Source organism: Syngnathus scovelli, chromosome 19 (assembly GCF_024217435.2).
Source record: "Syngnathus scovelli strain Florida chromosome 19, RoL_Ssco_1.2, whole genome shotgun sequence".
Taxonomy (NCBI): Eukaryota; Metazoa; Chordata; class Actinopteri; order Syngnathiformes; family Syngnathidae; genus Syngnathus; species Syngnathus scovelli.
In genome coordinates, this window is record NC_090865.1 from 6,254,218 (window position 1) to 6,280,880 (window position 26,663).

The following is a 26,663-nucleotide window of genomic DNA, read 5'->3' on the forward strand; positions in this document are numbered from 1 at the left end:
AGCTTCAATGCGCATTACCTTCACCTGGTTGAAGTCATATGAACTGAAAAAAGAACGAATCACTTTCGGAAGTGATTCGTTCACTGGAAACAAAATCGTTCTTTTGAACGCATCGTTCACTCACGAGCCAACACTAACAGCAACACACACATAAACTGAGTATGTGCCGATGCCACAACATGAAATCTCAAGATTCTCCGATTTGCCACGCATGCACGATTAGCAAGTGGCTGACCAGGCCTTGCGCTAACTGACCTGTGGTTTGGCGATCCTGTATACAATGCGCTCGGTATTTAATGTTGGGCAATTTCCCAACCGCAGCACACTGGTTGGGAAACACTGGTCTAGGTTACCATGGTTTCTGTTCGCGTCACCCCTCCCCTCCTGTATTGCCTCACAATCAATGTAATCACAGTCACCTACCTCGTTACCTGTAGAGTATTTAAGTCCTGTCTGCTCTCCCTGTCGGATCATTGATGTCCTTTGTCTCTCGTCTCGTCGTCCTTGTCTTTATCTTGTCTTTTTGTTCAGTTATTCTCGTCCCTAGTCGAGCTTCTTATAGTCTGTCTTTTGAGTTCTCCAATAAACCCTGATCCAAGCTGCATTTGGTCGCCCTGCTCCATTCCGATCCGTTACAATCTGTGTATGTGTGTATGTATTGTATGTCTGTATGTAATGTATGTATGTATTGTGTGTATGTATTGTATATCTGTATGTATGTATGTATTGTTTGTAATCTATGTATTGTTTGTAATGTATGTATATATGGTATGTGTGTATGTATGTATGTAGTATGTATTGTAATGTAATTAATGTTATGTATGTATGTATGTCTGTATGGTAATGCATTGTATATATGTATGTATGTATGGGAAATATCAATTTATATAAATAAGTACATTTGCATGTCCTCCCTTAAAAACCTACATCACGTTAAATTATTTATAGTTTTCTTGAAAAAAATTAACTCGGCACTATGCAGATGAACTTGGACAGAAATGTATCCTGTTTTTAAACAATTTTCACATCAGTGGAGTTACAAACATTCCAAAGACAGCAGCAGCATTTCAACCCATCAGGCTATTTTACACAAAGAGACAAACAAAAAAAATAAGGAAATCATTCTAGATCATTAAAAGTCAACAGTACAAAATATGAACCCTCCACGTTTACTTCAGCTACGTGACACCTGTAAATTCTAAGTTTAGGAGTTTAAATATAATGAGAGGGTGCAAATCATTCTCACACATTCTTGTTAGCATGTAAACAAACAAACAAACGGACTACCATGTCGTTTACGGACATCGGGTGTTGCAAGGATCGCCTGATGCAAAAAGGTTGTAAACGCTGACCATAGGGAACATGGTGATGGCGCCCAGCAGGGAGCCCAGCTGCACCACCGCCCCACACCACACGAGAGCGCTATGACCCTCGTCGCGAAGGATCACGCCGATGATCACCTTGACGTAGGACAGAGTGAGGACGAAGATGATCCACGCCAGCACCTGCTCAGCGCGAGCGCACAAACAGATCACGTTAAAGCAAAATTCGCTCACTTCCGAAAACGGTTTTCTCAACTCACCATGACGATGCCGCCCCAGGTGTTGTTCACGAGCAGAGGACACGGGCTCAGGGCAGCCATGCTCATTATAAAAGCGCCCACGCCGCTGCCCACCAATGTGAGCGACCCCATCAACCGCAAAGATCTGGTGAGGAATATGAGAAATTTTTCAATCATGACAATTTGAGTTCCCGCCGTTGTCTTGCTTGCCTCATGGGGAAAAAGGTGGCAACGAAGCAGGCCAGAGGGTTGGCCGCCGCCGACATGGTGGCAGACAGGTGGTAGGCGGTGTTTCCGTACGGTATGCAAGAGTACGACTGCACCGACGGAAGCACCGCGTTGGTCAGAGCGTTGGCCCACGCCAGGACTACAAAGATGTACAACACCTGCATCCGGCTGTAAGTGCCAAGGCCAAATCCACTTTTTTGTCTTGAGGCTCTGCGCGACTCCGTTGCGGTGCTCTTTGCCACCCAGGTCTTGTCCTTGACCTCACTGCCGTACTGGCTTTTGGTCTTCTCCCTGGCAACGGCGGGGTGATGGTTGAGCAGAAGGAAGGCAAGCAGGCATAGCAACATCATGGCGCTCAGGAAGAAGAAGAACACCTCCGCTGAGAAGTTAGCCGGCTGCTGTTGAGCCCGCAACGTGGGTAAACTGTCTGTTGCGTTTTGTTCGGAGGCGTCGTCTATGCAGTGGACCACGCCGACGCCCTGGACGAGCGCCACGAGCGCCGGCAGGAGGCCGCTCACGCCCTCGCCGATATAGTAAGTTGTCAGGTACTGGGGCTTGAGGCGCATCATGAAGGGAAGGAAGGTCACCGAGGAGGTGCAGTCCACCGTGGCGAGGAAGAAGGCGAGGAGGAGCAAGGCCACGCTGCGAGGCGCCCCTGCCACAACCACCGTCTCCTTCCAGAAGAAACCCAACAGGAACGTGGCCGCCGCACCCAAGGAGACGATGACGTAAATCACCGCCGTCTCGCTGAGGACTCCCGGCCGGAAACGGTGCATCAGCGTGACGAAGAGCGGCCCAACGTTGGCCATCTGGATGAGAACTGAGAGGTACGACGGCAGGTACCAGCCCTCTGGAATCTGGGAGAGGATCACGGGAAGCTCCACCCACAGACCGTTGATGGCCACCCAGGACCCCATGCCGAAAAGGCACGCCAGCAGGTGGGTGAGCGCGGACATGGCGGAGATTCTTATCTAGACGAGAGAAGCTTTGAGGTTAGTCGTGCTCACAATTAGGTTTGCTTTTTAAAACTCGGGTCCTTGTGCAGGTGTTTCAGCAGTCAAGTTTAACGTCAACAGTACAAAAGTGCGACTGTTTATTATTCTGAAAGTTGAGAGGATCTGACGTGGGACATGAGACATTCCTGCCTCCCCGTGGTCTTCACACCCCACCGAGTCCCAGATGCTCATACGAACAGATCATAACTGCACTTGGATCCATTAAAAAAAAAAAAAATCATACTTGTTCTATTTTTGTATAAGCGGTGAAGCAACAGCGGCAGCCGTTCGATTAAGAACAAGCCAATCACTTGACCTCAAGTTAAACCTACAAAAACATTGGATGACATCATTAACATGCATTTTGGAAGTCAAAAAAGTATACTCACAAGTAGTGTGGATGGATTTTCAGGAGCGAGTGAGCGGAGCTGCGAGTCCGGGATTAAAAGCCTCCTCTGCAAGAGTGGGCGTGGCGTTATGTGTTGCGCTCATCCAGCCGTGACACGTGCTGATGTTGCCAATCACATTGTTTTCGTGGGACGCCTTCCGGGTGGGATCACATGCCAGCGCTGTTTTCGACCCGACTCAATGAGAGCGGCTACGTTGTTTCCTTGTGGTTCCGAGCGCACGCTCACCGGCCCGAGACAAAAGCTATTGGAAGGTCAAGGTCAGGTTATCTTGTTAAAAGCTCATTTCATTGTGAACTAATCAGTTGTCTCAAAAAAGACACTATGGCACAATTTAATAAAAACATTTTTTTTAATTCCATTAGTAGTCATTTAGTAATGGTCATTTTTCAACAAAAAAAACCCGAAAATTATTTATGCCAGTGCAAAAATGAAGTGTCAAATCCTGGACACTAAAAAGCAACATTACCTTCTAGATGTTATGACAGCACAAGGAGCAGCAGTCAAGTGTGGATTATTAAATATTGAAGTAGGTACTAATAGTGCAGATTGAAGGGGCGGGGCATGTCGGTTGTGCCCCCGAGGCAACAAGTGTCACATGGTCCGAGTGTAAACAACCGCACAGGTTTGACTCGTGTCAAGAGCACGTAAAAGCCCCTCGGCCAGCATGAGGCACCACAAAGCTCCCCCTGTCAGAAACCGGTTCGGACCATCCCGTGCTTCAGAGCCACCTGATGCTTCAGTTCTATGGGAGCTGTGTTTAAACAGTACATGTAAAAAAAAAAAAAAAAAAAAAAAAGTTCTTATCTGACTTTAATGGCATGCGTCGACGCAGTCCTGCCCCCGCTGAAAGACGTTATAAATGTTGACCAGGGGGAACATGGCGAGAGCGCCCGTCAGCGAGCCCACTTGAATGGCGATGCCGCACCACAGCAGGCCGGCGTGGCCCGCTTCATGCAGCAGCGTGCCGATCACCACCTTCAGGTAGGAGAAGAGGCCTGTGAACAGGATCCAGGAGGCCACCTGCGAGTGAGGCACAAGAGCGGGTCACTTGAAATGCTTTACTTAATAACAGTCTTGAAACACATTGTACTTCACAAATCCAAACACTAGGGGCATCAGATGGAATTCAGTAGATAAGGTAGATAAGAGACGAAATAAAACTTCAGTTACCTTTAAGTTCTGGTTTTCATGACTACAAAGTCTGTTGGTGTGGATGACAAAATAAGAACCACTCACCACTAAGACCACACCGGCTGTCGTCCCCTGCAGAGGAGGACACGGACTGTGGGAAGCCAGAACCAACAGGTACACCGCGAAGACCCCGCCGGCCAAAGACAAGACACCCAGACGCGGAAAGGACCTGCAAGGTAAGCAAAAAGGTCAGCTGAACTCGGAGCAGACACGAGCACGGCTACCTCACCTCAGAATGACGAACATGGCCAGAAAGCAGGCCAGGGGGTTGGCGATGTTGCCGAGGACCACTGAGAGGTGGAAGGTCATGGTGCTGTAAGGCAAACAAGTGAAGCTCTGGACGGACGGCAGGACGCCGTTGGTGAGCGCGTTGGAGACAGCCAGCAGCGCCAGGAGGTAGCCGTTGTGCAGCGTCCAAAACGGCGCAGCGGGCGGCACCTCTTCTTGGCGCAAGTCCTCCCGGGACGACGGCGAGCTGCCGTTCTGGATCGGGTTCGCCTCGTCGCCCCCACTCTTGGCCGCTGCTGCAAGAACATTTGAAATTGCTACTTTACCATAAATGCCAGAATTTATTGTTAAAAATATTCTGAGTAAATCACATCATGTAAATTACAGTAATCTGCAGATGACGATCATTCTTCTAAGCTATTGTCTTATTTTTTTAAAAATGTACAGCTTTCTGGAATACCTTAATACCGTAAACTGTCACAAGATGGCGCCAAAGCTTATCTATTAAAGTTACAAATGGGTTGACCTATACTTGACTGTTTAAGAATTCTGCATGTTGAGGAAGTGCCAATTTTTTGGATGGATATGAGCAAGCAGGAACATTTTAAAGGCAGCCTAAATATGTACTTCAATGTTTTGCTCTTATATAGCAGGGAATTTTTGTATATACAGACTTGGAAATGTAAATGTCTTTCCATAAAAGTTTCTCAAATTTTATCTTTTAACATACTTTCAATACTTGCATAGGAACCCCGTGAGGTGTCAGATGGGGGCAGCGCAGCTCCGTTCGACGCCATCGGTCGGCACGTCAACGCCAGGAAGCTCAGCGCGGAAACCGACAGCATGACGAACAAGAACCAGAAGAAGTTCTGTGCCGGGAAGTTCTCCTTGAGGTAGTGCGGCTGCACGGTGCCATTGACGACAGGGCACTCCAGCTGGCCCACGCCCTGCCCCAGCGCCACCACGCACGGGAACAACGCACTCAGGCCCTGCCCGACGAAGAAAGTGCGGATGTACTGCGGCGGGTAGCGGAACATGAAGGGCAGGAATGTAACGTTGGACGTGCAGCACACGAGCGACAGCACGAAGGTGAGAAGCAGGAAGGGCAGCGAGTGCAGCTGTCCTGCCACCACTGTCGTGCGCGCCCAGAAGATGGCGAGCAGCGCCGCCGCCACCAGCGCCAGCGCCTGGATGCAGTGGATGACCAGGCGCTCATTGAGGCGGCCTGGCGCGCAGTGATGCGTCACGGTTACCGCCACTGGACCAATGTTGCCCAACGCAATCAAGACTGAGAGGTAGGCCGGTAAATTCCAACCTGTAATGACAACACAGATACTCAAAGAATAAAAAATGGTCATCTTTGACTTTTACTTTTCTATTCCTGAAATTGGAATGTGAAACTTTTGCTGAGAAATTTGTTTGATTAAAACAATAAATTAATTTTTTACAATAGTACGTATTTTAAGGATTCTAAATACGTACTCAACATTCAAAAGCAGATTCTCGTGGTTTACGCAAGATATTTGTTAACAGAGGGGAACAAGTAGCTTGCTAAACCAGTAATTTTTTGTTGCGAAATCACCAGATAACCGTGAACTATGACCTCACAGTAGATTGATTGTATTACAAGACAGTTCTGATTTCAAGTACATGTCGCGTGACATGTTCATGTTTATACATACATATAATATGACTATCGCGACTATTAGCATAATGCAATTTAAATCCAAAAACAAATGTTTAAGGAGGCTCAAGTGTCAAACGCTAACTTGCTAGTTTAAATGATTTCCTATATGGGAGCAAAATCTTGAGGGTGAACGCCAAGAAGCGACCACTGACCTTCGGGCAGCACGCTTACGATGACCGGGAGCTCGACCCACAAACTGTTGACGGAAATCCACGAGCCCATTGCGAACAGTGCCATAAGGCCGTGGGTCACCGCATTGCTGCTCCACCAGCCGGCCGACATGACGTCGCCGACTTTGACCCAAGGAAGGGAAAAGAAATTACGGAGAGTAAGCCGGTGAGCGCGGTTCGGCTACGGGTTTATTTGTTAACTAATCACCGTCACACTTCTGCCACTCTCGCCGCGTTGGAACGGTAGCAATGGTGGATACTTGACAAACAGTTCCCGCCCCTTGAGATGCCTTCGGGTACTCTTCGGAAATGAATGACGCCTTGCCTTTCAACGCCTTTCCGGCTGTATTTAGTTATGAATGTACGACGTTGTATGGATATTATGAAAGAAAATAGCATACATAAGACATAGTCATAACCATAATATGCCCCTAATAACAAGTTACAATTATGTTTTCTCGCGTTTTTCTTTAAATTGAGATGTATCCAATATTTAGGAGCGCCTCGAAAGCATCAAAATGGCGCTGGTAACCCTTGGAGATGGGTGCGTTCGTTTCTAAATCAAATACAACCGAGTGGGGCGGGGCGATGCATTTTTCTCACTTTACCCAAAATCTTTCTCCTTTAACACATTTCTGCTTGATATGGAATGCATTTTTCCACATTTATGATTTTGTTGGCTGATACAAATATTTTATAAGAATGTCCTCGAGTGAGCTAAAAACAGGACAATGGCTAACCATGCAGATATTGACAGACGTTTTTATTTTTTCAGCAATACTCATGATCAATTTAGTTGTCACTTAGGCTGTCATGATAACATGTTTCAAAATCCCAGAATAAAGATGAGCAGTAAAAAAAATAAATTTTTACAGTTGAGTGAAAAAGACTGTTAGTCATCGCTATGCTTTGTAAATAAACACTCACGATTCTTAGACAATGTTCGGGCTTGGGATGGCTTGGGAATGGTCCCCCACTCTCTGATGCAAACGCTTCATCACGGCGGTCTTGCGTGGCGCCAACACAATGGAGTAGCCCGGCTTGACGCGGGGCAGCGAGAGCTTTAGCTTCATCACCATTTCAGTGACGTTGCGGAAATTGAAATTGAGCATGGGGTCCGTGTTGCCCAGCACCATTTTCTGGTATGCAATCTCACAGCGGACGGCCTCCCGCTTTGTCTTCCTGTTGTCGTTGGCCAAGCGCAGCATTAGCTTGTCCACGTCCTGCTGGGTGCGGCACGCCCCCCCGTTCCGATCCACGATGGCGCTGATGTAGTCCAAGTCCGTGCACTCTGGAGAGACGTTCACTGAACGTTTAGCCATCTTTGGTCGTCCTCGACCTTTGGCCCATTGTGCTCCGCCGTCAGTGTTGAGAGCTTGCTGGCTAGAAGGCTCTTCAAAGTCAGATGAGCTCAAGTCCTCCGAGCTGTCCGAATGCGCGGAGCATCGTTTCTGTTTTTGCGACTGGCTGTAGGGATATTCGGCCATCAGGATGTAGAACTTGCAGTTCAGCAGCTGTATGTTCAAATCAGCTGATGGCACTTTGGCATAACGGCCTCCCGGCAGGAAGTCCATCAGGTGCTTTTCGGCGACGCCAGTAATCACCTTGATCATCCTTTTCAAGCAGACCCTGATGAGGTCCCTGTTGGTGTGCAAATCGTCACAGTAGTGGTACACGCCGGGGTACAGCTGGTCTTGCAGCGCAAGCTGCAGGAAGACATTGGTGACCTTCTCGGGCACCATCAGAGTGGACGGGTCTTTGGACCATTCGAGACACTTCTGGTAGAGGCAGAGTAGGTACTGGCTGTAGAGGGAATACTCGCCTGTGCTGGTTAGAAGCTGCCAGTAGGGCCCCATCACTTTGCAGTAGATGATTGCAAGAACGCACACAATGCTCTGGATGACAGAATCGCTGGAGTCAGCGACCACGCTCTCCAGGAGAACGTTGGGGCTCTGGTCGTTGGTGAGTGCCAGCATGTCGGAGAAGAAGAGCGCCACCTCGTTGTGGTGGTGAGTGAGGCCTGCAGCCGCCTCAAAGTAACTGCTAAACAGCGTCGACGGCTTTCTGACGAGCCTGGATGGATTTTCTTTCTCCGCGCAGAAGGCCATCCAGTGTTTCTTGTAGCTCAGCAAAGCCCCCTTGCCGGGGATCAGCATGTCCGTGGCCATGTGGATAAAGCGGGAGGTGGCGCTCTCGCTGAAGCTGAGCACTTTCTTAAAAAGCGGGTTCCCGTCTCGACCCAGCTTGTCACCCCGCGACTGGGTGATCTCGTTCTCGAAGGCCATGAGTTGCTGCTCCACTGTCTCGTGTACATCCACCAAGAAGTTGGCGTTGTGGTGCAAGAAGACCACCGGGGGGGCCAGCGAGGCCTGCTCACCGACCGAGTTAAGTGTTTTCTCAAAGTCCACCATGGCGGGGTGCTTCTTGCACGTTAACGCATATTGATTTCTGAGGAGGTCCGAGGAAATCTTCTTGCAATTTTTGGTTTGCCCGCCGTGTATGCTCGACAGCTTCTGGACAGACAACATGGCCACGTCCAGGAGAGACGGCAACACTTTGTCGTCATTGGCGTCGTCGCCACAGCAGACCGGCACGTCTTTCCTGACGACTCGAAGTGAAGGATTCTGCTCCGACTCCACACCGGGAGAAATTTCGTAGACGTCGTATTCCTCCTTGCACAACACTTTTTCGTGGGGGGGTGACTGTATGCGCTTTTTGACAAAGGTTTTGTGGTGGTCTTTGGACTTTACCAGCTCAAACGGACTTTGAAGCCAGTTCTCCATCACAAAGTTCCGCCTGTGACTTCTCGTTTGAGAACTGAGGCGGCACATCTTTAACTTTTTGAGCTTAAGCTTCAGAACACTGTAAGCTTTTTGAATGTTGCCATCTTTGCAGTATTGCGGGTTGAAGTTACTCAGCCAGGTGACCAAGTTAATGGGGGAAACTTTCTCCCTTATCACAAAGTTGTTCAGCTCCATAATTAAACCGTTGGTGACCTCAATGGACTGCGCGCGCTCAGAAAAGTCTTTCATTTTTAAAAGATGGTCTCGTTCGACACCAATGCTATCACATATGGGCCCCACAAAGTTAAAGTTCACATACGAGTCCAGAAAAACACGCCTGGCCTCGCCCGCCAAGCTCAAGGTGGCAGCGATGCCTCTTTCGATCAAGCACCGAAAGTCCGCCGAATGGTAAGCTGGGAAAATCTTCTTCAGCCAATCGATGATGGAAATCCACGGGAAGTTATTGTCCTCTCTCATGAGTCCACTTTGAATGAGGAATCTGTTCTTGCAAAGGTCTCTGTCAAGATCCAAGCCTTCCCCCATTTGAGGGCCAATGAAGTCTGCCACCAACTTCCAATAATAATCATCTCCTGAAAAACCCAAACATTAATTGTACAAATATCAATTGATATTTCAGCTTTCTTTATGGAAATGTCTTTAGACTTACTCAAATTTGCTTCAATTATAACTGCTTTCCCGGAAAGAGAGAAATTGCCTCCAGATTCCATTGCCAGCTGTTATGGTAGAGAGACAAGTGAACGATACATTATCATTATTGTGTTTGCAGGGGAGAGTGATTCTGCACAAACTAAATATTTGCAAAGCTACATCAAGAGTTATTGAACGGCACGTGCGAAGCTAACGTTAGCATTAACTTGAAATACCATTCATTAGCGATACGTTGCAGGCGGTAGAATTAGCGCTACTGTCGCTAAGAAGAGAAAACACAGGCAATATCATGCAAAATAATTATAACGTTAACGCGTGTTTTACCATGAAATGGCCCGCGACACGACAGGGTGGCTTTGAGCTCCCTGTTTCGTACAGAAATTAACAAACACAACAGTGCGATTGGATGTTGTGGTATAGCCCACAAATGGAGACTGACTCGCTATCGCGACACGACGTAGATATGTTTACATGGCGGCCATCTTGGATGTGGCAAGATCCTTCAAAGGCCATGCTTCACGAAAATGATCTGACATATTTGTAGGTTTAATAAAATGCAAATAAATTAAAGAAACATTATTTTTCTTTTCGAAAAGGACAGGGTCCGTCAAAATGATCTGACACATTTGTAGGTTTAATAAAATGCAAATAAATTAAAGAAACAAAAAGATGTTTTATTTTCGTAAAGTACATATAATGCCGTTTTGTTTTGTTTTGTTTCGTTTCATTTTATTTTCGAATCATGTTATTTTGGTCTTACCGCTGCCACATTTTCTGGGGTTCTGGCGGTGCGAGGTCGGCCAGTTGATTTTCGTTTCAATGTTGATGCACCATAACAAGATCGTGTTTCGAGCAGGTACGGGATCATGTCTACCGAGTTTGAAGCGCAAACGGAACGCTCGTTGTGTTGCAGTTACAGATTCGTTCTTGATAAACGTTTCCACAATGAAAGCGCGATGCTCACCCGTCCAATTCATATTAGCAACTGAAACGAAACAAAATAATATTATTCGAAAATTAAATGAAACGAAACGAAACAAAACAGAATAAAATGGCATTATATGTACCTTTCGAAAATAAAAGACAAAACATTTTTGTTTCTTTAATTTATTTGCATTTTATTAAACCTACAAATGTGTCAGATCATTTTGCCGGACCCTGTATGACCTAAATTTGATAATAATAATAATAATAATAATAATAATAATAATAATAATAATAATAATAATAATAATAATAATAATAATAAAATACAGAATGTTTTATGGCGAGGGTTTTCTGTAGGGCGCGTCCCAGATGCTCCAGCCAATCATATTGGAGTGATGCGTATCCTGCAACCAATCATACAGCAGCAGGGCGTATCTCACCTAAAACCTGGTGGAACTCAAAACATCTCCAACACAATAATAGAGGCTACAAATTTCCGACGTCTTGGATTTTTTAAAAAAAATATTCCAAAGTTTCAGCTCAAGAAATTTAACGAGGCGAGTTATACCCCACTTTACCTTGTAATTGTGACTCTATATCGCGCGGCGTCGCTGACTTCCTTAGCGAACAGCTAGCTGCAACACATAGCATTACATTTACACTTAACAACAGTGACCATGTGGAAATTGTTCGAAAAACATTTTCTGAGTGTGATTATAGCATAAAAGAGCTGCAGGTTGGCCCACAGCTTTCAGGTAAGATAACAACGTGAATCTTTTTGAATGGCACTTTGCAATGGTTCAGATAATAATAAATGCATACAAAGGTAATAAATGTAACGTAAACTGTAATAAGACACAAAGCGCTTCACACATGCACCAATGAAAGATAGTTTAAAATAGTGGACTGCAAATATGTTGATAAAGATGTAACCATTTTACCAAGACTATTTATTCTAGAATATAGTGATAATTTAATAACACATATACAGTAACATTCCTCTCGGTCTTGTTTTCAGATTTTTTGTGACTGGCTGTGTTCATTTTTTTTTTAAAAGCAAAGAGAGCATCTGAAGATGGCGTCTGCTGAAGGGGCTGTTGAAGATGTTGTGGCTTCCCTATCCACTCAGGAAAATCATGAACCAAATCCGCTAAATGCTTCACGAAAGAGAAACACCACTAAGCTCAAAAAACAAAAAGCAAAAAGGAAAAGGACCAAGGTGAAGAGAATGGAGCAGCCCAGATACACGGTCCACGAGGGCGAGGACATGCTCCTCGTCATATCCAGCACCACTTCGCAGGACCGCAGCGCCACATGGGTCCCCAAGATAAAAAAGAAAAAGGTAGGAAAGATAAAGAATGTCGAAAAAGAGGACACGCCGCCTGTGTTTGCGGCGACGCCACACGACCGCAGATGGGGGCAAAATCTTCCTGAGGAGGTTCTGGTCAATATTTTCAAGATGGTGGTCATGGAAGATGGTGCCGTGCCCTTTCTGTGCAGGTAGTGTTCGACCAGTCTTGATGTTGATTTCTGTAAATTTACCTTAGCTAAAAATGATTTGTTTCACATGCTAGGGTAGGAAGGGTGTGCCGCTTGTGGAACATCGCCGCCGCCACTCCTATCCTGTGGCGGAAAGTCTCCGTCGGTCACTGCTGGATCGCACCGGGCGAACATCAGAACCCAGAAAGACAGAGACGGATTAAAAACACATTCGACTGGCTAACGCAGAGCAGGTCTGCTGCACGATGATGTTGCCGTTAAGATTAGCTGTGTGAATGTTCTGTTTAAATCTTGCCTTTATTTTATGTTTTCAGATTCTCTCAGCTACGAGATTTCTCCCTCCATCATTGGACTGAGAATGTGGACTATGCAGTCGATGTAGGTCACGAGGTTTATTTACAAAATTAGATTTTTGGAATGTGTGGAATTACCGTTTATAGAAATGAAGAAAAAAAAATCCCGTCAGGTTGTGTCGCAGTTCTGCTCTCACCTGAGCTCGCTCACGCTCTCCTACTGTACTGGCCTAACGGAGGCGGGCTTCCAGAGTTTGGGCCTGCACGGCCACTCACTGCGTAGCTTAAACCTACAGTACACGAAGGTGAGCCCATCCTGTGGAGGAACATCTCAGCGGCACAAAAACTGGTTTAGGAGGTATTGAAAATTTCCGTCAATGTCGTACATGAAATAATTGTGTTGCTGTAGTTTCAAGAGGCTGGTCTTCTCACTTACCTGGATGATCACGGTGCACAAATCCACCAGATTAAATTCACCCACAGACCAAAGTGTGACCGACTTTCCTTCATCTCTGTAAGGAACCATAAGTCTCTCTCAAATGTCTTGGAAACAACGATGACTACGTTGCTTCTGTTTTCAGAGGGGATGCTGTCCCAATTTGGAGATGCTGGAGGTTAACACAAAGCTGGACAGTCAAGACAACGAAATGACTGTTTCTATCCAAGCGCTACAGAGAGCTTGCCCTAAACTTAAGGTAAATATCAGAGGTGACTCAAGTCACAAACACAGATACAAAGAGCAAAGTGGCTAATGTGTTCCACATCTTACTTAACCTAAATATTTTGTTGCGGCTTTCTGATTTGAATTCACAACGACACAACATTTCTATTGTTCTTGTCATCAGACGTTCCGGATGCTGAACGTCTGCCCGGTGTTCAAGAATACTAATAGTAGTAATGGTGCTGAATCATCTCTTGGCTTCCCTCTACTGGAGGAGCTGTGTATTGCCACTGCGTCGTACACCTACATAAACGACAAACAGTTGCGGGACATACTCTTTGGCTCCCCCCGGCTGCGGGTGCTGGACCTGCGTGGCTGCTCACGCATTACATCTGCGGGTCTGGAGGCTTTACCTTGTCTTGGTAAAGGCATGATTTTTACTTTGTGGTCTGAAATTAAAGCTAGGTTTTCAAAAGTCTGAAATGTGCCAACCTTGTGTCTGGCAGAACTGGAGTGCCTCTTCTGGGCTCAGTATTTCACCAGCCACATGAGCACATTGTCCCTGAATACGGGCCTCCATGCCCTGACGCAGAAGTGGAGTCACACGTTGCGGCAGCTGGATGTGGCCAATCAGCCTTTTTCTCAGGAGGACTTGGAGGCGGCCATGTTTCACCTGGCCCAGGCCAACCACACAGACACCCTGCGGTCACTCAACCTGAGTGGGACCAAAATCACGGCAGGTGCCCTGAGGTAACGGAAACTACCTTTTCTTTGTTTACCTTTTGAAGCAATGATTTCCAACCACTGCGCCACAAAAGATTATCATGATTATCAAAATCAAAAGTTCTAAATATCAATTACTTATTCACAGGCTTCTCATCGGCCAAACATCAGCACTAGACTACCTCAACCTGTCCTCCTGTCGGGATCTACCCAGAGGAGTAAAACGAATTTATCGCGGACAAGAGGAAATTCGCCAGTTGCTGGACAAATTGGAATGCAGTTAAACCACGGTTTTCGACCACAATCCGTTCCAGACGGCGGTTCGATGAGTGAATCGGTCAAATTCCGAATCTATTTTTAAAAAAATTTAATCCGTTACAAAACAAAAAAAACAAAAACAAAAAAACGCCTTTTTTTAAGCATTTTTTCATTTGCGCATTTTTGTCCGATCGCGCAACTGCAGCACACCGCTGAACGCGTAACCGTAGCGCGCCGCCGACCGCGCAACTGCACCGCGCTGGGCGCATTATTGAGACAAAGCCGTCGCTGAAATTTAGAAATAATTTTTTAAGTCCTTATGTACTTTCCACAATTTAAGTGGACCTCAGTGCGGGGTTAATATAATCCTCAAAGTAACGAAAATACAATAACGAACGGAGTCAGTCGGCATCCGGGCGGCGCAGTCGGGTTTTCTCGGGTCCTTTCGGCTCATCTCGCGAGGTTCGACCTCTGAATTTTGTTCGACAACCGAAGCAAAAAAATCCCGGAATTTTTCGTTCGAATTTCGATTTGTTCGAGAACCGAAACGTTCGAAAACCGAGGTTTGACTGTAGAGCTAAAACCAGAAACGCAATTGCCTAAAAAATAGTTATGTTTTTGTAAGACCACAGTGAACCCTGGATTCACTCACTTTTAGTTTTTCATTGGTCTTTTCTAATAAATGTTTACAGTTCTGCATGATATTTGATTGGCTTTTTTAATGTGACAACATTTGGTGTTATTTGACTCAAAATCATTAGGCAGAAAGTTTTCAGTCGTTGAATCGTGCAAGTTCATGTTTTCTCCTCTCAAGGGAAAGCTGTAAGAAAATTTAATCTAAATTCTTGAGGTTTTTGGAGTATCTCATGTTTAATGTTCACCTGTATCTGCATTTTTGACTCTGCTTAAATTTAGACGAGAGAACCTGTTCGGAGAACAATTAAGAACGTGAGAATGCCAGATCGTAATTATTACTGAACGAAACAAATAATGCTCACATGCATGTTTATTAGGCCACATTTCTTTTTACAAAGTACAGGCAAACTAGTTTTCATCAACTTGAGTAAATCTAGCACAGGTTTCTTGCATATTAGTATAAGACATAAAAAAGGTTTTTAAAGGTTCATGAGTGAACAAATATAAATGCTCACAGCAGGACTAATTAAAACAAAGCACAAAAATGTAAACACACTTTTACTGTTTCATTAAGGGGAGTAAACTTAGTCCAGTGATGGGATCTGTAATGCACCTCTCAAGCAGCTGGAGATAAGTGAGATTCTCTCGTGTGTTTGGATCAAAAAATCCCTTAGTGTCGTCATCTGGGTCGGACAGAATCTGGTTCATTTCTTCATCAAAGTAGCCTCTTTGGTAAGCCACCTGCACGGGAACCCTGTGGCTGTAAACTGGGTCAATGATGCCCCCTGTGGCGATTTGAGCTTCCAGAAGGCGAACTCCATGATCTTTGACGATCAGATCTTTCTTCAGCGCTTGGAACAGGGAGATTGTTTTTTCAGTGTAAGGGTCTTTGTATCCTGTGACAGCTCGTTCTGCCGAGACCAGCTTCTTTTGCCATTCTCTGCCAACCACACCCTGAGCTACAGCCTCGTCTACTGAGAGTTTCTTGTTGTTGACTGGGTCAATGACAAAGCCAGTGGCAGCTTGGGCCTCAAGGAGCACAAGAGATGTTCCAGGAGTCAGCAGGCCTCTGGACTTTGCTTCAAAGATGCTCAGGGTCTCTTTGGTGGACTGCAAGTACACTCCTGCAATGCAGTTGGTGCCTTCCAGATACCGACGGACAGAGTCCATTTCACTGACCTCCTCAACTGTGATAGTTCCTGCATTCAGTTCTTTGTAGAGGTTCTCGTCGATGATTTTAGATTCTAGCAACTCTGTAGCACTGACATCCTTTCTAATGCCATGAAAGGTTTCGGTCTCTGTAAGTGTTGTGGTGATGGTGGTCTTTGTGGTGCTGCTGTCAATGTTTCTTTCAGGTATTTGACATGTGATGGTTGATGATGAGGTTGTGGTCTGCTGCTGAATGATCATCAAGATGATTTCCAAAAAGCGTTCAATGGTGATAGCACCAGACTTATATTGTTGCACAAGCTCTCGCCTCTTCTCCTCAGTGATATATCTGGAGTAGAGCAGATCCCACAGTGACACCATGGTTCCTTGGTACTTTCCTCCTGCTTTAGTGGTTGTCCTTGATTTCAGGATAAGCTTTGTGGCCTCATCAACAAAGAAGTAGAACTCCCCTTTCTTCACAATAACCAACAGGCTCAGACCAGTGATGGGATCTGTGATACACCTCTCGACCAACTGGAGATAAGTGAGGTTCTCTTGTGTGTTCGGATCAAAAAACCCTTTTGTGTCGTCATCTGGGTCGGACAGAATCTGGTTCATTTCTTCATCAAAGTAGCCTCTTTGGTAAGCCACCTGCACGGGAACCCTGTGGCTGTAAACTGGGTCAATGATGCCCCCTGTGGCGATTTGAGCTTCCAGAAGGCGAATTCCATGATCTTTGACGATCAGATCTTTCTTCAGCGCTTGGAACAGGGAGATAGTTTTTTCAGTGTAAGGGTCTTTATATCCTGTGACAGCTCGTTCTGCCGAGACCAGCTTCTTTTGCCATTCTCTGCCAACCACACCCTGAGCTACAGCCTCGTCTACTGAGAGTTTCTTGTTGTTGACTGGGTCAATGACAAAGCCAGTGGCAGCTTGGGCCTCGAGGAGCACAAGAGACGTTCCAGGAGTCAGCAGGCCTCTGGATTTGGCTTCAAAGATGCTCAGGGTCTCTTTGGTGGACTGCAGGTACACTCCTGCAATGCAGTTGGTCCCTTCTAGATACCGACGGACAGAGTCCATTTCACTGACCTCCTCAACTGTGATGGTTCCTGCATTCAGTTCTTTGTAGAGGTTTTCGTCGATGATTTTAGATTCAAGCAATTCTGTAGCACTGACATCCTTTCTAATACCATGAAAGGTTTCGGTCTCTGTAACTGTTGTGGTGATGGTAGTATTTGTGGTGCTGCTGTCAACGTTTGTTTCAGGTATTTGATATGTGATGGTTGATGATGAGGTTGTGGTCTGCTGCTGAATGATCATTAAGATGATTTCCAAAAAGCGTTCAATCGTGATAACTCCAGATTTGTATTGTTGCACGAGCTCTCGCCTCTTCTCCTCAGTGATATATCTGGAGTAGAGCAGATCCCACAGTGACACCATGGTTCCTTGGTACTTTCCTCCTGCTTTAGTGGTTGTCCTTGATTTCAGGATAAGCTTTGTGGCCTCATCAACAAAGAAGTAGAACTCCCCTTTCTTCACAATAACCAACAGGCTCAGACCAGTGATGGGATCTGTGATACACCTCTCGACCAACTGGAGATAAGTGAGGTTCTCTTGTGTGTTCGGATCAAAAAACCCTTTTGTGTCGTCATCTGGGTCGGACAGAATCTGGTTCATTTCTTCATCAAAGTAGCCTCTTTGGTAAGCCACCTGCACGGGAACCCTGTGGCTGTAAACTGGGTCAATGATGCCCCCTGTGGCGATTTGAGCTTCCAGAAGGCGAATTCCATGATCTTTGACGATCAGGTCTTTCTTCAGCGCTTGGAACAGGGAGATTGTTTTTTCGGTGTAAGGGTCTTTGTACCCTGTGACGGCTCGTTCTGCCGAGAGCAGCTTCTTTTGCCATTCTCTGCCAACCACACCCTGAGCTACAGCCTCGTCTACTGAGAGTTTCTTGTTGTTGACTGGGTCAATGACAAAGCCAGTGGCAGCTTGGGCCTCAAGGAGCACAAGAGATGTTCCAGGAGTCAGCAGGCCTCTGGACTTTGCTTCAAAGATGCTCAGGGTCTCTTTGGTGGACTGCAAGTAAACTCCTGCAATGCAGTTGGTGCCTTCCAGATAGCGACGGACAGAGTCTATTTCACTGACTTCCTCAACTGTGATTGTTCCTGCATTCAGTTCTTTGTAGATGTCTTCGTCAATGATTTTAGATTCAAGCAACTCTGTAGCACTGACATCCTTTCTAATACCATGAAAGTTTTCGGTCTCTGTAACTGTGGTGGTGATGGTAGTCTTTGTGGTGCTACTGTCAACATTTTTTTCAGGTATTTGACATGTGATGGTTGATGCTGAGGTTGTGGTAGTGGTCTGCTGCTGAATAATCATTAAGATGATTTCCAAAAAGCGTTCAATGGTGATAGCACCAGACTTGAACTGTTGGACAAGCTGCCTCCTCTTCTCCTCAGTGATATATCTGGAGTAGAGCAGATCCCACAGTGACACCGTGGTACCTTGGTACTTTCCTCCTGCTTTAGTGGTTGTCCTTGATTTCAGGATAAGTTTTGTGGCCTCATCAACGAAGAAGTAAAACTCCCCTTTCTTCACAATAACCAACAGGCTAAGACCAGTGACGGGATCTGTGATACACCTCTCGACCAGCTGGAGATAAGTGAGGTTCTCTTGTGTGTTTGGATCAAAAAATCCCTTGGTGTCGTCATCTGGGTCGGACAGAATCTGGTTCATTTCTTCATCAAAGTAGCCTCTTTGGTAAGCCACCTGCACAGGAACCCTGTGGCTGTAAACTGGGTCAATGATGCCCCCTGTGGCAATTTGAGCTTCTAGAAGACGAACTCCATGATCTTTGACGATCAGGTCTTTCTTCAGCGCTTGGAACAGGGAGATTGTTTTTTCGGTGTAAGGGTCTTTGTACCCTGTGACGGCTCGTTCTGCCGAGAGCAGCTTCTTTTGCCATTCTCTGCCAACCACACCCTGAGCTACAGCCTCGTCTACTGAGAGTTTCTTGTTGTTGACTGGGTCAATGACAAAACCAGTGGCAGCTTGGGCCTCAAGCAGCACAAGAGATGTTCCAGGAGTCAGCAGGCCTCTGGACCTGGCTTCAAAGATGCTCAGGGTCTCTTTGGTGGACTGCAAGTACACTCCTGCAATGCAGTTGGTCCCTTCTAGATACCGACGGACAGAGTCCATTTCACTGACCTCCTCAACTGTGATGGTTCCTGAATTCAGTTCTTTGTAGAGGTTCTCGTCGATGATTTTAGATTCAAGCAATTCTGTAGCACTGACATCCTTTCTAATACCATGAAAGGTTTCGGTCTCTGTAACTGTGGTGGTGATGGTGGTCTTTGTGGTGCTGCTGTCAATGTCAGTTTCAGGTATTTGACATGTGATGGCTGATGATGAGGTTGTGGTAGTGGTCTGCTGTTGAATGATCATCAAGATGATTTCCAAAATGCGTTCAATCGTGATAACTCCAGACTTGTATTGTTGCACGAGCTCTTGCCTCTTCTCTTCAGTGATATATCTGGAGTAGAGCAGATCCCACAGTGACACCGTGGTTCCTTGATACTTTCCTCCTGCTTTAGTGGTTGTCCTTAATTTCAGGATAAGTTTTGTGGCCTCATCAACATAGAAATAAAACTCCCCTTTCTTCACAATAGGTAGTACTATAAGTCCTGTTTTTGGGTCAGTGACACATCTCTCTATAAGTTGGAGATAAGTCAGATTCTCTTGCGTGTTGGGATCGAAAAAGCCCTTTGTGTCGTCATCTGGGTCAGACAGAATCTGATTCATTTCTTCATCAAAGTAGCCTCTTTGGTAAGCCACCTGCACAGGAACTCTGTGACTGTATACTGGGTCAATGATGCCTCCTGTGGCAATTTGAGCTTCCAGAAGACGGATTCCATGATCCTTTACGATGAGATCTTTTGTCAGGGCCTGGAATAAGGAAATGGTCTCGCCAGTGTAGGGGTCAGTATATCCAGTGACAGCCCGTTCTGCTGACAGCAGCTTCTTTTTCATCTCGCTGCCGACTACATTCTGAGCCACAGCTTCAGCCACTGAAAGCTTTTTGTTGTTGACTGGGTCAATGATAAAGCCAGTAGCAGCTTGAGCCTCAAGGAGTACAAGAGACGTTCCAGGAGTCAGCAGACCTCTGGACCTCGCTTCATAGATACTCATAACTTTCTTTGTAGACTCAACCCTGACACCAGCGATGCAGTTTGTTGCCCCTAGATACTTTTGAACAGATTCCATTTTGTTGACATTGTCTACAGTCACTTGCCCTTGTATGATCTGTGTGAAAAGCTCCTTCGAGATGATCTTTGATTCATAAAGCTGACTTGCTGAGACTTGCTTCCTCAGTCCTTTGAATTTTTTTTCTTTGGAAGACACCTCTGTAATGATGACCGTGAGTATTTCAATCATCTCTTCAATTGTTATGGCTCTAGTCTTGTATTGCTCTATGAGCTGCTCCCGCTTCTTCTGTGATATGTATTCCGACAGCAACAATTCCCACAAGGTCACTTCTTTGTTTTGGAATTTGCCCACATGCATGGAAACTGTTGTGTTTTTTAACTCAAGCTCTATTTGCTCCTTTGTGTGAAAAACATTCGGTTTCTCCTCATGCAGTGGTAAAAAAAGCAATCCCGTTTTAGGATCTACTTCACATCTTTCCATCAACTCGAGGTAGGAGAGTTTTTCCTTAGTGTTCGGATCAAAATACCCCTTTAAATCTTCAGGTGGGTTTAGCAGAAGGATTTTGAGTTGGTCATCCAGAAGTCCCCTTTTGACTGCAATATTAATGGGCACCCTGTGACTCATGTTTGGGTCTACAATTCCACCCGTTGCTATTTGTGCTTGAAGAAGGCGAATGGCATCACTTCTTTGAATCAGCTGTTGATTCATAGCCTCAAAAAGTGATATTGTTATGTCGGTGTAGGGGTCTTTATAGCCGGTGATGGCTCGCTCGGCCAGCAGGAGCTGCTCACACACATCTGGCCCAATGACTTCCTCTTTTGCAGCCTCTTCAACAGTGTAGAGTTGGTTTGTGAGCGGATCAATGAGACATCCTGTAGATGCCTGTGCTTCTAGCAATAGATATGCAATGCCGTCTGTTAACATACCTTCCATTTTTGCACCATATATGCTCAGAACTTGTTGGGACGGATACACTTTAATCCCTGCTATGCTTCTCGATCCATTCAAGTATTGTTGCACGTGCTTACATTTCGTCACTTCTGCCGTTTTGCCTTGCTGTACCAGTTTGAATGTGTCATTGTCGATAATACCAGAGTCCAGTAAATGTTTCGCTGAGACAGGCTTTCTAAGGCCCATTATCATTTTGGGAGCTTCCTTTTTCTCCAGTTTTTCAATGGTAGACGTTACAGTGAAGATGATGGTGTCTGTGGTGACCTTTCCTGTTCGGAATTTTTCTATGAGTTCATTTTGTTGGTCTTCAGTGAAGTAGCCAGAGTGGATCAAGTCCCAGAGAGAAATTGATTTCCCTGCGTAGTGTCCAAACGATATGATCACTACTGTCTCTTCAAACACTCGTCTTATTTCACTGTCAGTGTACAACCTCGTATATGTTTTGGAAGTTTTGGGTGTGTTAGTCATCGGTAAGAGGAACAATCCCGTTTCTTTATCTTGCACACATCTTTTCAACATTTCCAGGTATGTCAGATTCTCTCTGGTGTTGGGGTCGAAAAAGCCTTTTGTGTCATCATTCGGGTCCGAAAGAATTTGATTCAGTTCTTCATCAAAATATCCTTTTCTGTAGGCAACATCGAGGGGTAAGTGAAGACATTTTAAGGGATCGATGATACCGCCTGTCGCAATTTGGGCCTCAAGTAAACGAATGCCATGCTTCTTCACGATGAGATCCTTTTTCAAGGCTTGGAAAAGAGAAATCTTTTGACCCGTGTATGGATCGGTGTAACCAGTGACAGCTCTCTCCGCAGACAGAAGCTTTTCATACATTTGAGGACTAATCAACATTTCCCGAAGCGCTTGTTCCACGGTTAGCTTTTTGTTCGTCAGTGGGTCGACAATGAACCCCGTGGCTGCCTGTGCTTCGAGTAGGCAAAGAGCCGTTCCGGGTGTTAGGATGCCAGTTTTCTGGGCTTCGTAGATGCTCATCTTCTGATTGGAAGGCTGGAGTATCACACCGGCGACGCAGCTCTTCCCTTGAAGGTAGGCCCTCACGCTATCCATTTGCAACACGTCAGTGCTCTTTAGTGTTCCATCAATCAAGTTACTGTAGGTTTTTTCATCTACTATTTGAAGCTCCAAAAGATCCACGACGGAAACCTCCCCTCTAAGGCCTGGGAAGCTCAGGTCTGCTTGCTGTTTTATCTCTTTGCTATCAATGATGACTAAAATGGACTCAATGATTTCCTCAATTGTGAGTTTCCTTGACTTGAAGAATTTGAAGAACTCCTGTCGTTCTGACTCAGACAGATACTCTGAATTGATGAGATCCCAAAGAGTTGCATGCCTGCCCTTGAAGCGGCCATACCGTACAGAAACGACTCTTGTTCTGAACAGTTCCTTCATGGCGTCATCAACGTTGACTTTTTGAATTTTGCCTTTGAGTGGCAGGAGACAGAGTCCCGTACTTGGATCTGTGACACATCTGGCCATGAGTTGCAAGTAGGTGAGATTCTCATGTGTGTTGGGGTCAAAAAAACCTTTGGTGTCATCAGTAGGATCACTCAGGATCTCGTTCATCTCCTGGTTGAAGTATCCACGTTTGTAGGCCACTTGGACGGGAATGCGATGGCTATTAACTGGGTCAATGATGCCGCCAGTAGCAATTTGCGCCTCCAGGAGTCGAATACCGTGATCCTTTACGATTAGGTCTTTTTGCATGGCTTGGAACAGAGAGATTGTGGTCCCGTAGTATGGGTCTTTGTAACCGGTCACCGCCTTTTCTGCAGAACGCAGCTTTTGGTAAAAATCGGGCCCAATAATCTTAGCTTTGATAGCCTCATCCACGGAAAACTTTCTGTTTCCAATTGGATCAATGATGAATCCTGTTGCCGCTTGAGCCTCGAGTAAAACCAGAGCTGTTCCTGGCATCAGTTTGCCTTTCTGTCTTGCTTGGTAAATGGTCAGGATCTGGGAGTCAGGTAGGAGAACACCTGCAATGCTGTCTTTACCCTGGAGGTACACATGTAGGTTTTGATCTTCAATTACATCCTGAACAGACTTCTTACCTTTTTTCAGATCATCTAGGATCTCCTCACTGATGATATCAGCCTCAACCAACTGTTTAGCTGTGACTGTTTCTCGAATGCCTTCAAAGGTGACTTTGGCGTTTTTGACAGATGTCTCAATGATTTGTAGAACTGTTGTGACAATCGTCTCGATAGTGAGCATCCTTTCCCGGTATTTCCGTATGATGTCTGTGCGCTGCTTTTCATCTAAGTATTCTGACATCAGCAACTCCCACAGAGATACTGTCATTCCTGAGTACTTCCCACAAGCCACTTTCACCTTCTTCTGTTTGAAGGATATCTTAGTTTGGTAATCAATGAAGGTGAAGTTCAGTACATCTGATTTGTCTCGAAGAGGAAGGAGGCAGAGTCCGGTAGCAGGATCGGTGACACACCTTTGCATCAGCTGAAGGTACGTTAAATTCTCCTCAGTGTTTGGGTCAAAGAATCCTTTTGTGTCATCACCCGAATCTTCAAGTATGGCTTTCATTTCTTGGTCAAAATAGCCTCTTTTGAAGGCCACGTCTGTGGGGAGCCTGTGGCTGTGGATGGGGTCGATTATTCCTCCTGTGGCAATTTGCGCCTCCAGCAGGCGGATCCCATGTTCCTTCAGGATGAGATCTTTGGAGAGTGCTTGAAAGAGGGAGATTGTTTTTTCCGTGTACGGGTCTTTGTAGCCAGTCACGGCTCGTTCGGCGGAACGCAGCTTGGCGTAATATTCAGGCCCAATGAGTTTGTTTTTGATAGCCTCATCTACAGTGAACTTTTTGTTTTCCACGGGATCGATCATGAATCCGGTTGCGGCCTGCGCCTCCAGAAGAACTAGAGCCGTCCCAGGCATCAGTATGTTGCGCTTCATGGCTTCATAGATGCTCAATCTCTGATTGGATGAGAGGATTGCAATGCCAGAAATGCTGCCTTTGCCCTGGAGATATTCTTTTACCGTCTCATTCAGCATCACTTGCTGGGTTGTAGTCTTCCCCTCCTGCAGGTTATCGTACATTTCTTTGTTAATGATCTTGGATTCAAAGAGTTCTGCGGAGGAAATGCCTCGTCTCAAGCCCTTGAAGGTGATGAAGATGGGGAGAAGAACCAGACCTGTGTCTGGTTCCACAATACACTTCTTGATCAGTGTTTTGTAGTTGATGTGCTGTTGTGTGCTCGGGTCATAGAACACCTTCAACTCTGACATCTGATCATCATCCAGTAGACCTTTCTCGTAGTAGCCTTTCTGAATGGCTGACTCAACTGAAAGGGTTGTCTTCTCAATTGGATCTAGCAGGCCGTGCGTGGTGATTTGAGCTTGAAGTAGTCTTAAACCGTAATCTCTGGGTACCAAGTCTTTTTGCATGGCTTGGAACACGGAGATGGTTTGGTTGGTGTAAGGGTCCACGTAACCGGTGACAGCCTTCTCTGCGAAGAGGAGCTTCTCCTTCAACTCAAGTCCGATGAGTTTTTCCTTGATGGCCTCCGTGACTGGAAGTATTTGGTTCTTCACAGGGTCTACGACACCTACTGTGGCAACCTGCGCTTCCAGAAGGGCCAACGCCGTTCCAGATTTAAGCAGGCGTTTCTTCATGGCTTCGTATATGCTGATCTTCTGCTTGGATTTTGCCAAGTAGACGCCCGCCACAGGGCCATGGATTTTGGTGTGGCCATTTTGCTTCTTCTCATTAGCATCAGCGGGTTCCATCTTGGCCTTGTTTCGCTATGTGAGGGAAATAATTGTATCAGATAGAATGAACTGTATACAGCAGTAATTCTCAACTCGTGGTTTAGTAGTTCATGGAACCATTAAGGACAGGAAGTTAAAAAAAATTACTGCAATATTTTTCCATCTACACAGTTTCTCAGAAAATGAAAACTCTGAAGCAAAACAGTATTAAAAAACCGACCTACTTAATTAGTCGGGTTTCGTTTGGTTTGTTGGCAGCCTTGACTCTTGCGTGAACTTCCACAAGCCCAAAATTCCAGCAGTTATATGGCTCAAGCTCCGCCTCTGCGGAGATAAGGTGTTCATGCCATCATTTAAACAGCAGTTAATCATTTTCACATTAATCCATCCCTGCATCTCAACTTAAAAGACTTCTCCAGCTTTTCATTTTAATACTAACTTTGCATATCAAGTTGCTAGTTAAGTACTCCAAATTCTTTTTAGTACTCAAACTGGCGTGACATCATCACAATGAAAACCTACAGGCCCGACGGGCCGCGAGTCTGCACACAAAACACAAGCGGCTTTTGTTTGCGCAACAGCAGCTTGCAGGTGTCTGACACACACACACACACTTTTCAAAATTTCCCCAATCAAACATTGCACAATTTCATTTTCACTTTCACATCAAACAGCAATAAATCTTTTACAACTGAAATACAGATAAGTCATCCACTATCTTATTGCACCGATAAAATTCAGCGGCATGATCTAATACATTTACAATTATTATAAGAATATGCTTCTTTTTTAGGTATTAAGATAAAGATTCATTTATCATCATTTTTATTATCTTTAATCATTAGTAGCTGTGCCAGCTGCCATCGTCAACATCGCTGTTTACTTCATTCAATGTGGAAAAATTGCACAAATAATTCATGATAACCTTGAACTTTTACTTTCTTCATTTGAATACACATTTGGAAGTATCCAATACTTGACTCTCTCGTAAATACCAAAGATAAAACAAAGCAGTGCTAATTAACGTCTCGCCTTCCTGTCATTGTGAATTACAACCGTCATGCAGTCGAGCAGAAAAATACGTCTGTGAGGATGCTTGTCGCGTCAATCAAAGAAAAGTCCAAAGCTATAAAGTTGTAGATATTGCATACAATTTGTTGACTACATTCGCTTTAAAAATTTCTGTAACGCTGCTTACCTTGTGTCAACAAGTCAGTGTCTCAACTCGTGAGACAGTAAGTGTGACATTCGTACAGGCTAAAGGTAACTGGGTGAGGAATGTTTGCTTTCTCTTTTTCTTTTTTTTTTTTTAATCAGAAAGGGTGTTGGCTCACCAAACAGGATAACATTTGGCTTTCAGCATCAGCAAAGTAATTGAAAGAGTAAAATTGAGTCAAATAATCAAATTGATGACATTTTTATTCATTTAAGGGTGAGACTTGACGTTAAAGATACGACAAGATAGGGCAAGGATGAGAAAGAAAAAAAAAGTGCTTACTTTTGAGTATTAAGTTCGACTTCCTCAGCTGCTGATGTGATCTGAAAAGAGAGAAATTCCCAAGGTGCTCACAAAATCTCCTCGGAAGTCCTGCGCAGCGGCCGTATTTAAGGCGAGTCTGGCTGGGCCAAGTCCCACCCCGCGCCCCCCACCCCCCACCCGGCTTCCTCCTCCCGGGGACAACCTCGG

General features: G+C 45.4%; 5 protein-coding genes across 11 annotated transcripts; 1 reads left to right on the plus strand and 4 right to left on the minus strand.

The window, feature by feature from the left end:
* Positions 1-983: 983 nt before the first annotated feature.
* Positions 984-3,375, minus strand: slc52a3-2a (solute carrier family 52 member 3-2a). Its single transcript, XM_049750201.2, has 4 exons — positions 3,174-3,375; positions 1,772-2,760; positions 1,583-1,706; positions 984-1,505 (listed from the first exon to the last, which is right to left on the minus strand). Exons 2-4 carry the CDS (start codon positions 2,743-2,745, stop codon positions 1,296-1,298), a joined length of 1,308 nt encoding a protein of 435 aa, XP_049606158.1. The 5' UTR covers positions 2,746-2,760; positions 3,174-3,375; the 3' UTR covers positions 984-1,295.
* A 149-nt stretch (positions 3,376-3,524) lies between these two features.
* On the minus strand, positions 3,525-6,752 carry slc52a2 (solute carrier family 52 member 2). Its single transcript, XM_049750198.2, has 5 exons — positions 6,453-6,752; positions 5,344-5,928; positions 4,615-4,909; positions 4,431-4,554; positions 3,525-4,214 (listed from the first exon to the last, which is right to left on the minus strand). The coding sequence occupies exons 1-5, from the start codon at positions 6,580-6,582 to the stop codon at positions 4,005-4,007; spliced, it is 1,344 nt and encodes a 447-aa protein (XP_049606155.1). The 5' UTR covers positions 6,583-6,752; the 3' UTR covers positions 3,525-4,004.
* Positions 6,753-7,218: 466 nt separating this feature from the next.
* Positions 7,219-10,414, minus strand: LOC125986525 (uncharacterized). The gene is made up of 3 exons (XM_049750101.1): positions 10,247-10,414; positions 9,921-9,987; positions 7,219-9,843 (listed from the first exon to the last, which is right to left on the minus strand). Exons 1-3 carry the CDS (start codon positions 10,247-10,249, stop codon positions 7,403-7,405), a joined length of 2,511 nt encoding a protein of 836 aa, XP_049606058.1. The 5' UTR covers positions 10,250-10,414; the 3' UTR covers positions 7,219-7,402.
* An 845-nt stretch (positions 10,415-11,259) lies between these two features.
* On the plus strand, positions 11,260-14,988 carry fbxl6 (F-box and leucine-rich repeat protein 6). Of its 3 annotated transcripts, none has more exons than XM_049750175.2 (10): positions 11,260-11,604; positions 11,907-12,349; positions 12,424-12,582; positions 12,664-12,727; positions 12,816-12,947; positions 13,052-13,156; positions 13,224-13,337; positions 13,488-13,725; positions 13,810-14,053; positions 14,175-14,988. In XM_049750175.2, exons 2-10 carry the CDS (start codon positions 11,925-11,927, stop codon positions 14,308-14,310), a joined length of 1,617 nt encoding a protein of 538 aa, XP_049606132.1. In that variant the 5' UTR covers positions 11,260-11,604; positions 11,907-11,924; the 3' UTR covers positions 14,311-14,988. The 3 variants fall into 3 exon arrangements, with proteins under 3 accessions (XP_049606132.1, XP_049606131.1, XP_068505016.1); XM_049750174.2 differs by having other exon boundaries at positions 11,261-11,604; positions 11,868-12,349; XM_068648915.1 differs by having other exon boundaries at positions 11,266-11,406; positions 11,868-12,349.
* A 284-nt stretch (positions 14,989-15,272) lies between these two features.
* Positions 15,273-26,634, minus strand: eppk1 (epiplakin 1). Of its 5 annotated transcripts, none has more exons than XM_049750077.2 (3): positions 26,475-26,634; positions 25,201-25,300; positions 15,273-25,009 (listed from the first exon to the last, which is right to left on the minus strand). In XM_049750077.2, exon 3 carries the CDS (start codon positions 24,992-24,994, stop codon positions 15,479-15,481), a length of 9,516 nt encoding a protein of 3,171 aa, XP_049606034.1. In that variant the 5' UTR covers positions 24,995-25,009; positions 25,201-25,300; positions 26,475-26,634; the 3' UTR covers positions 15,273-15,478. The 5 variants fall into 5 exon arrangements, with proteins under 5 accessions (XP_049606034.1, XP_049606032.1, XP_049606035.1 ...); XM_049750075.2 differs by having other exon boundaries at positions 25,197-25,300; XM_049750078.2 differs by lacking the exon at positions 26,475-26,634 and adding an exon at positions 26,175-26,411.
* Between the last annotated feature and the right edge of the window lie 29 nt (positions 26,635-26,663).

Excerpts from the sequence above, each read along its gene's own strand:
- slc52a3-2a (XM_049750201.2), bottom strand. The coding sequence starts at position 2,745 with ATGTCCGCGCTCACCCACCTGCTGGCGTGCCTTTTCGGCATGGGGTCC. Across the intron at positions 1,707-1,771 it reads GCCACCTTTTTCCCCATGAG|ATCTTTGCGGTTGATGGGGT; the intron begins GCAAGCAAGACA and ends ATTCCTCACCAG. Across the intron at positions 1,506-1,582 it reads CCTGGGGCGGCATCGTCATG|GTGCTGGCGTGGATCATCTT; the intron begins GTGAGTTGAGAA and ends CGCGCTGAGCAG.
- LOC125986525 (XM_049750101.1), bottom strand. Across the intron at positions 9,844-9,920 it reads TATAATTGAAGCAAATTTGA|GAGATGATTATTATTGGAAG; the intron begins GTAAGTCTAAAG and ends TGGGTTTTTCAG.
- fbxl6 (XM_049750175.2), top strand. The coding sequence starts at position 11,925 with ATGGCGTCTGCTGAAGGGGCTGTTGAAGATGTTGTGGCTTCCCTATCC. Across the intron at positions 12,583-12,663 it reads GACTGGCTAACGCAGAGCAG|ATTCTCTCAGCTACGAGATT; the intron begins GTCTGCTGCACG and ends TTATGTTTTCAG. Across the intron at positions 13,338-13,487 it reads GAGCTTGCCCTAAACTTAAG|ACGTTCCGGATGCTGAACGT; the intron begins GTAAATATCAGA and ends TCTTGTCATCAG.
- eppk1 (XM_049750077.2), bottom strand. The coding sequence starts at position 24,994 with ATGGAACCCGCTGATGCTAATGAGAAGAAGCAAAATGGCCACACCAAA.
- slc52a2 (XM_049750198.2), bottom strand. The coding sequence starts at position 6,582 with ATGTCGGCCGGCTGGTGGAGCAGCAATGCGGTGACCCACGGCCTTATG. Across the intron at positions 5,929-6,452 it reads CGTAAGCGTGCTGCCCGAAG|GTTGGAATTTACCGGCCTAC; the intron begins GTCAGTGGTCGC and ends TTGTCATTACAG. Across the intron at positions 4,910-5,343 it reads TTCCTATGCAAGTATTGAAA|CAGCGGCCAAGAGTGGGGGC; the intron begins GTATGTTAAAAG and ends ATGTTCTTGCAG.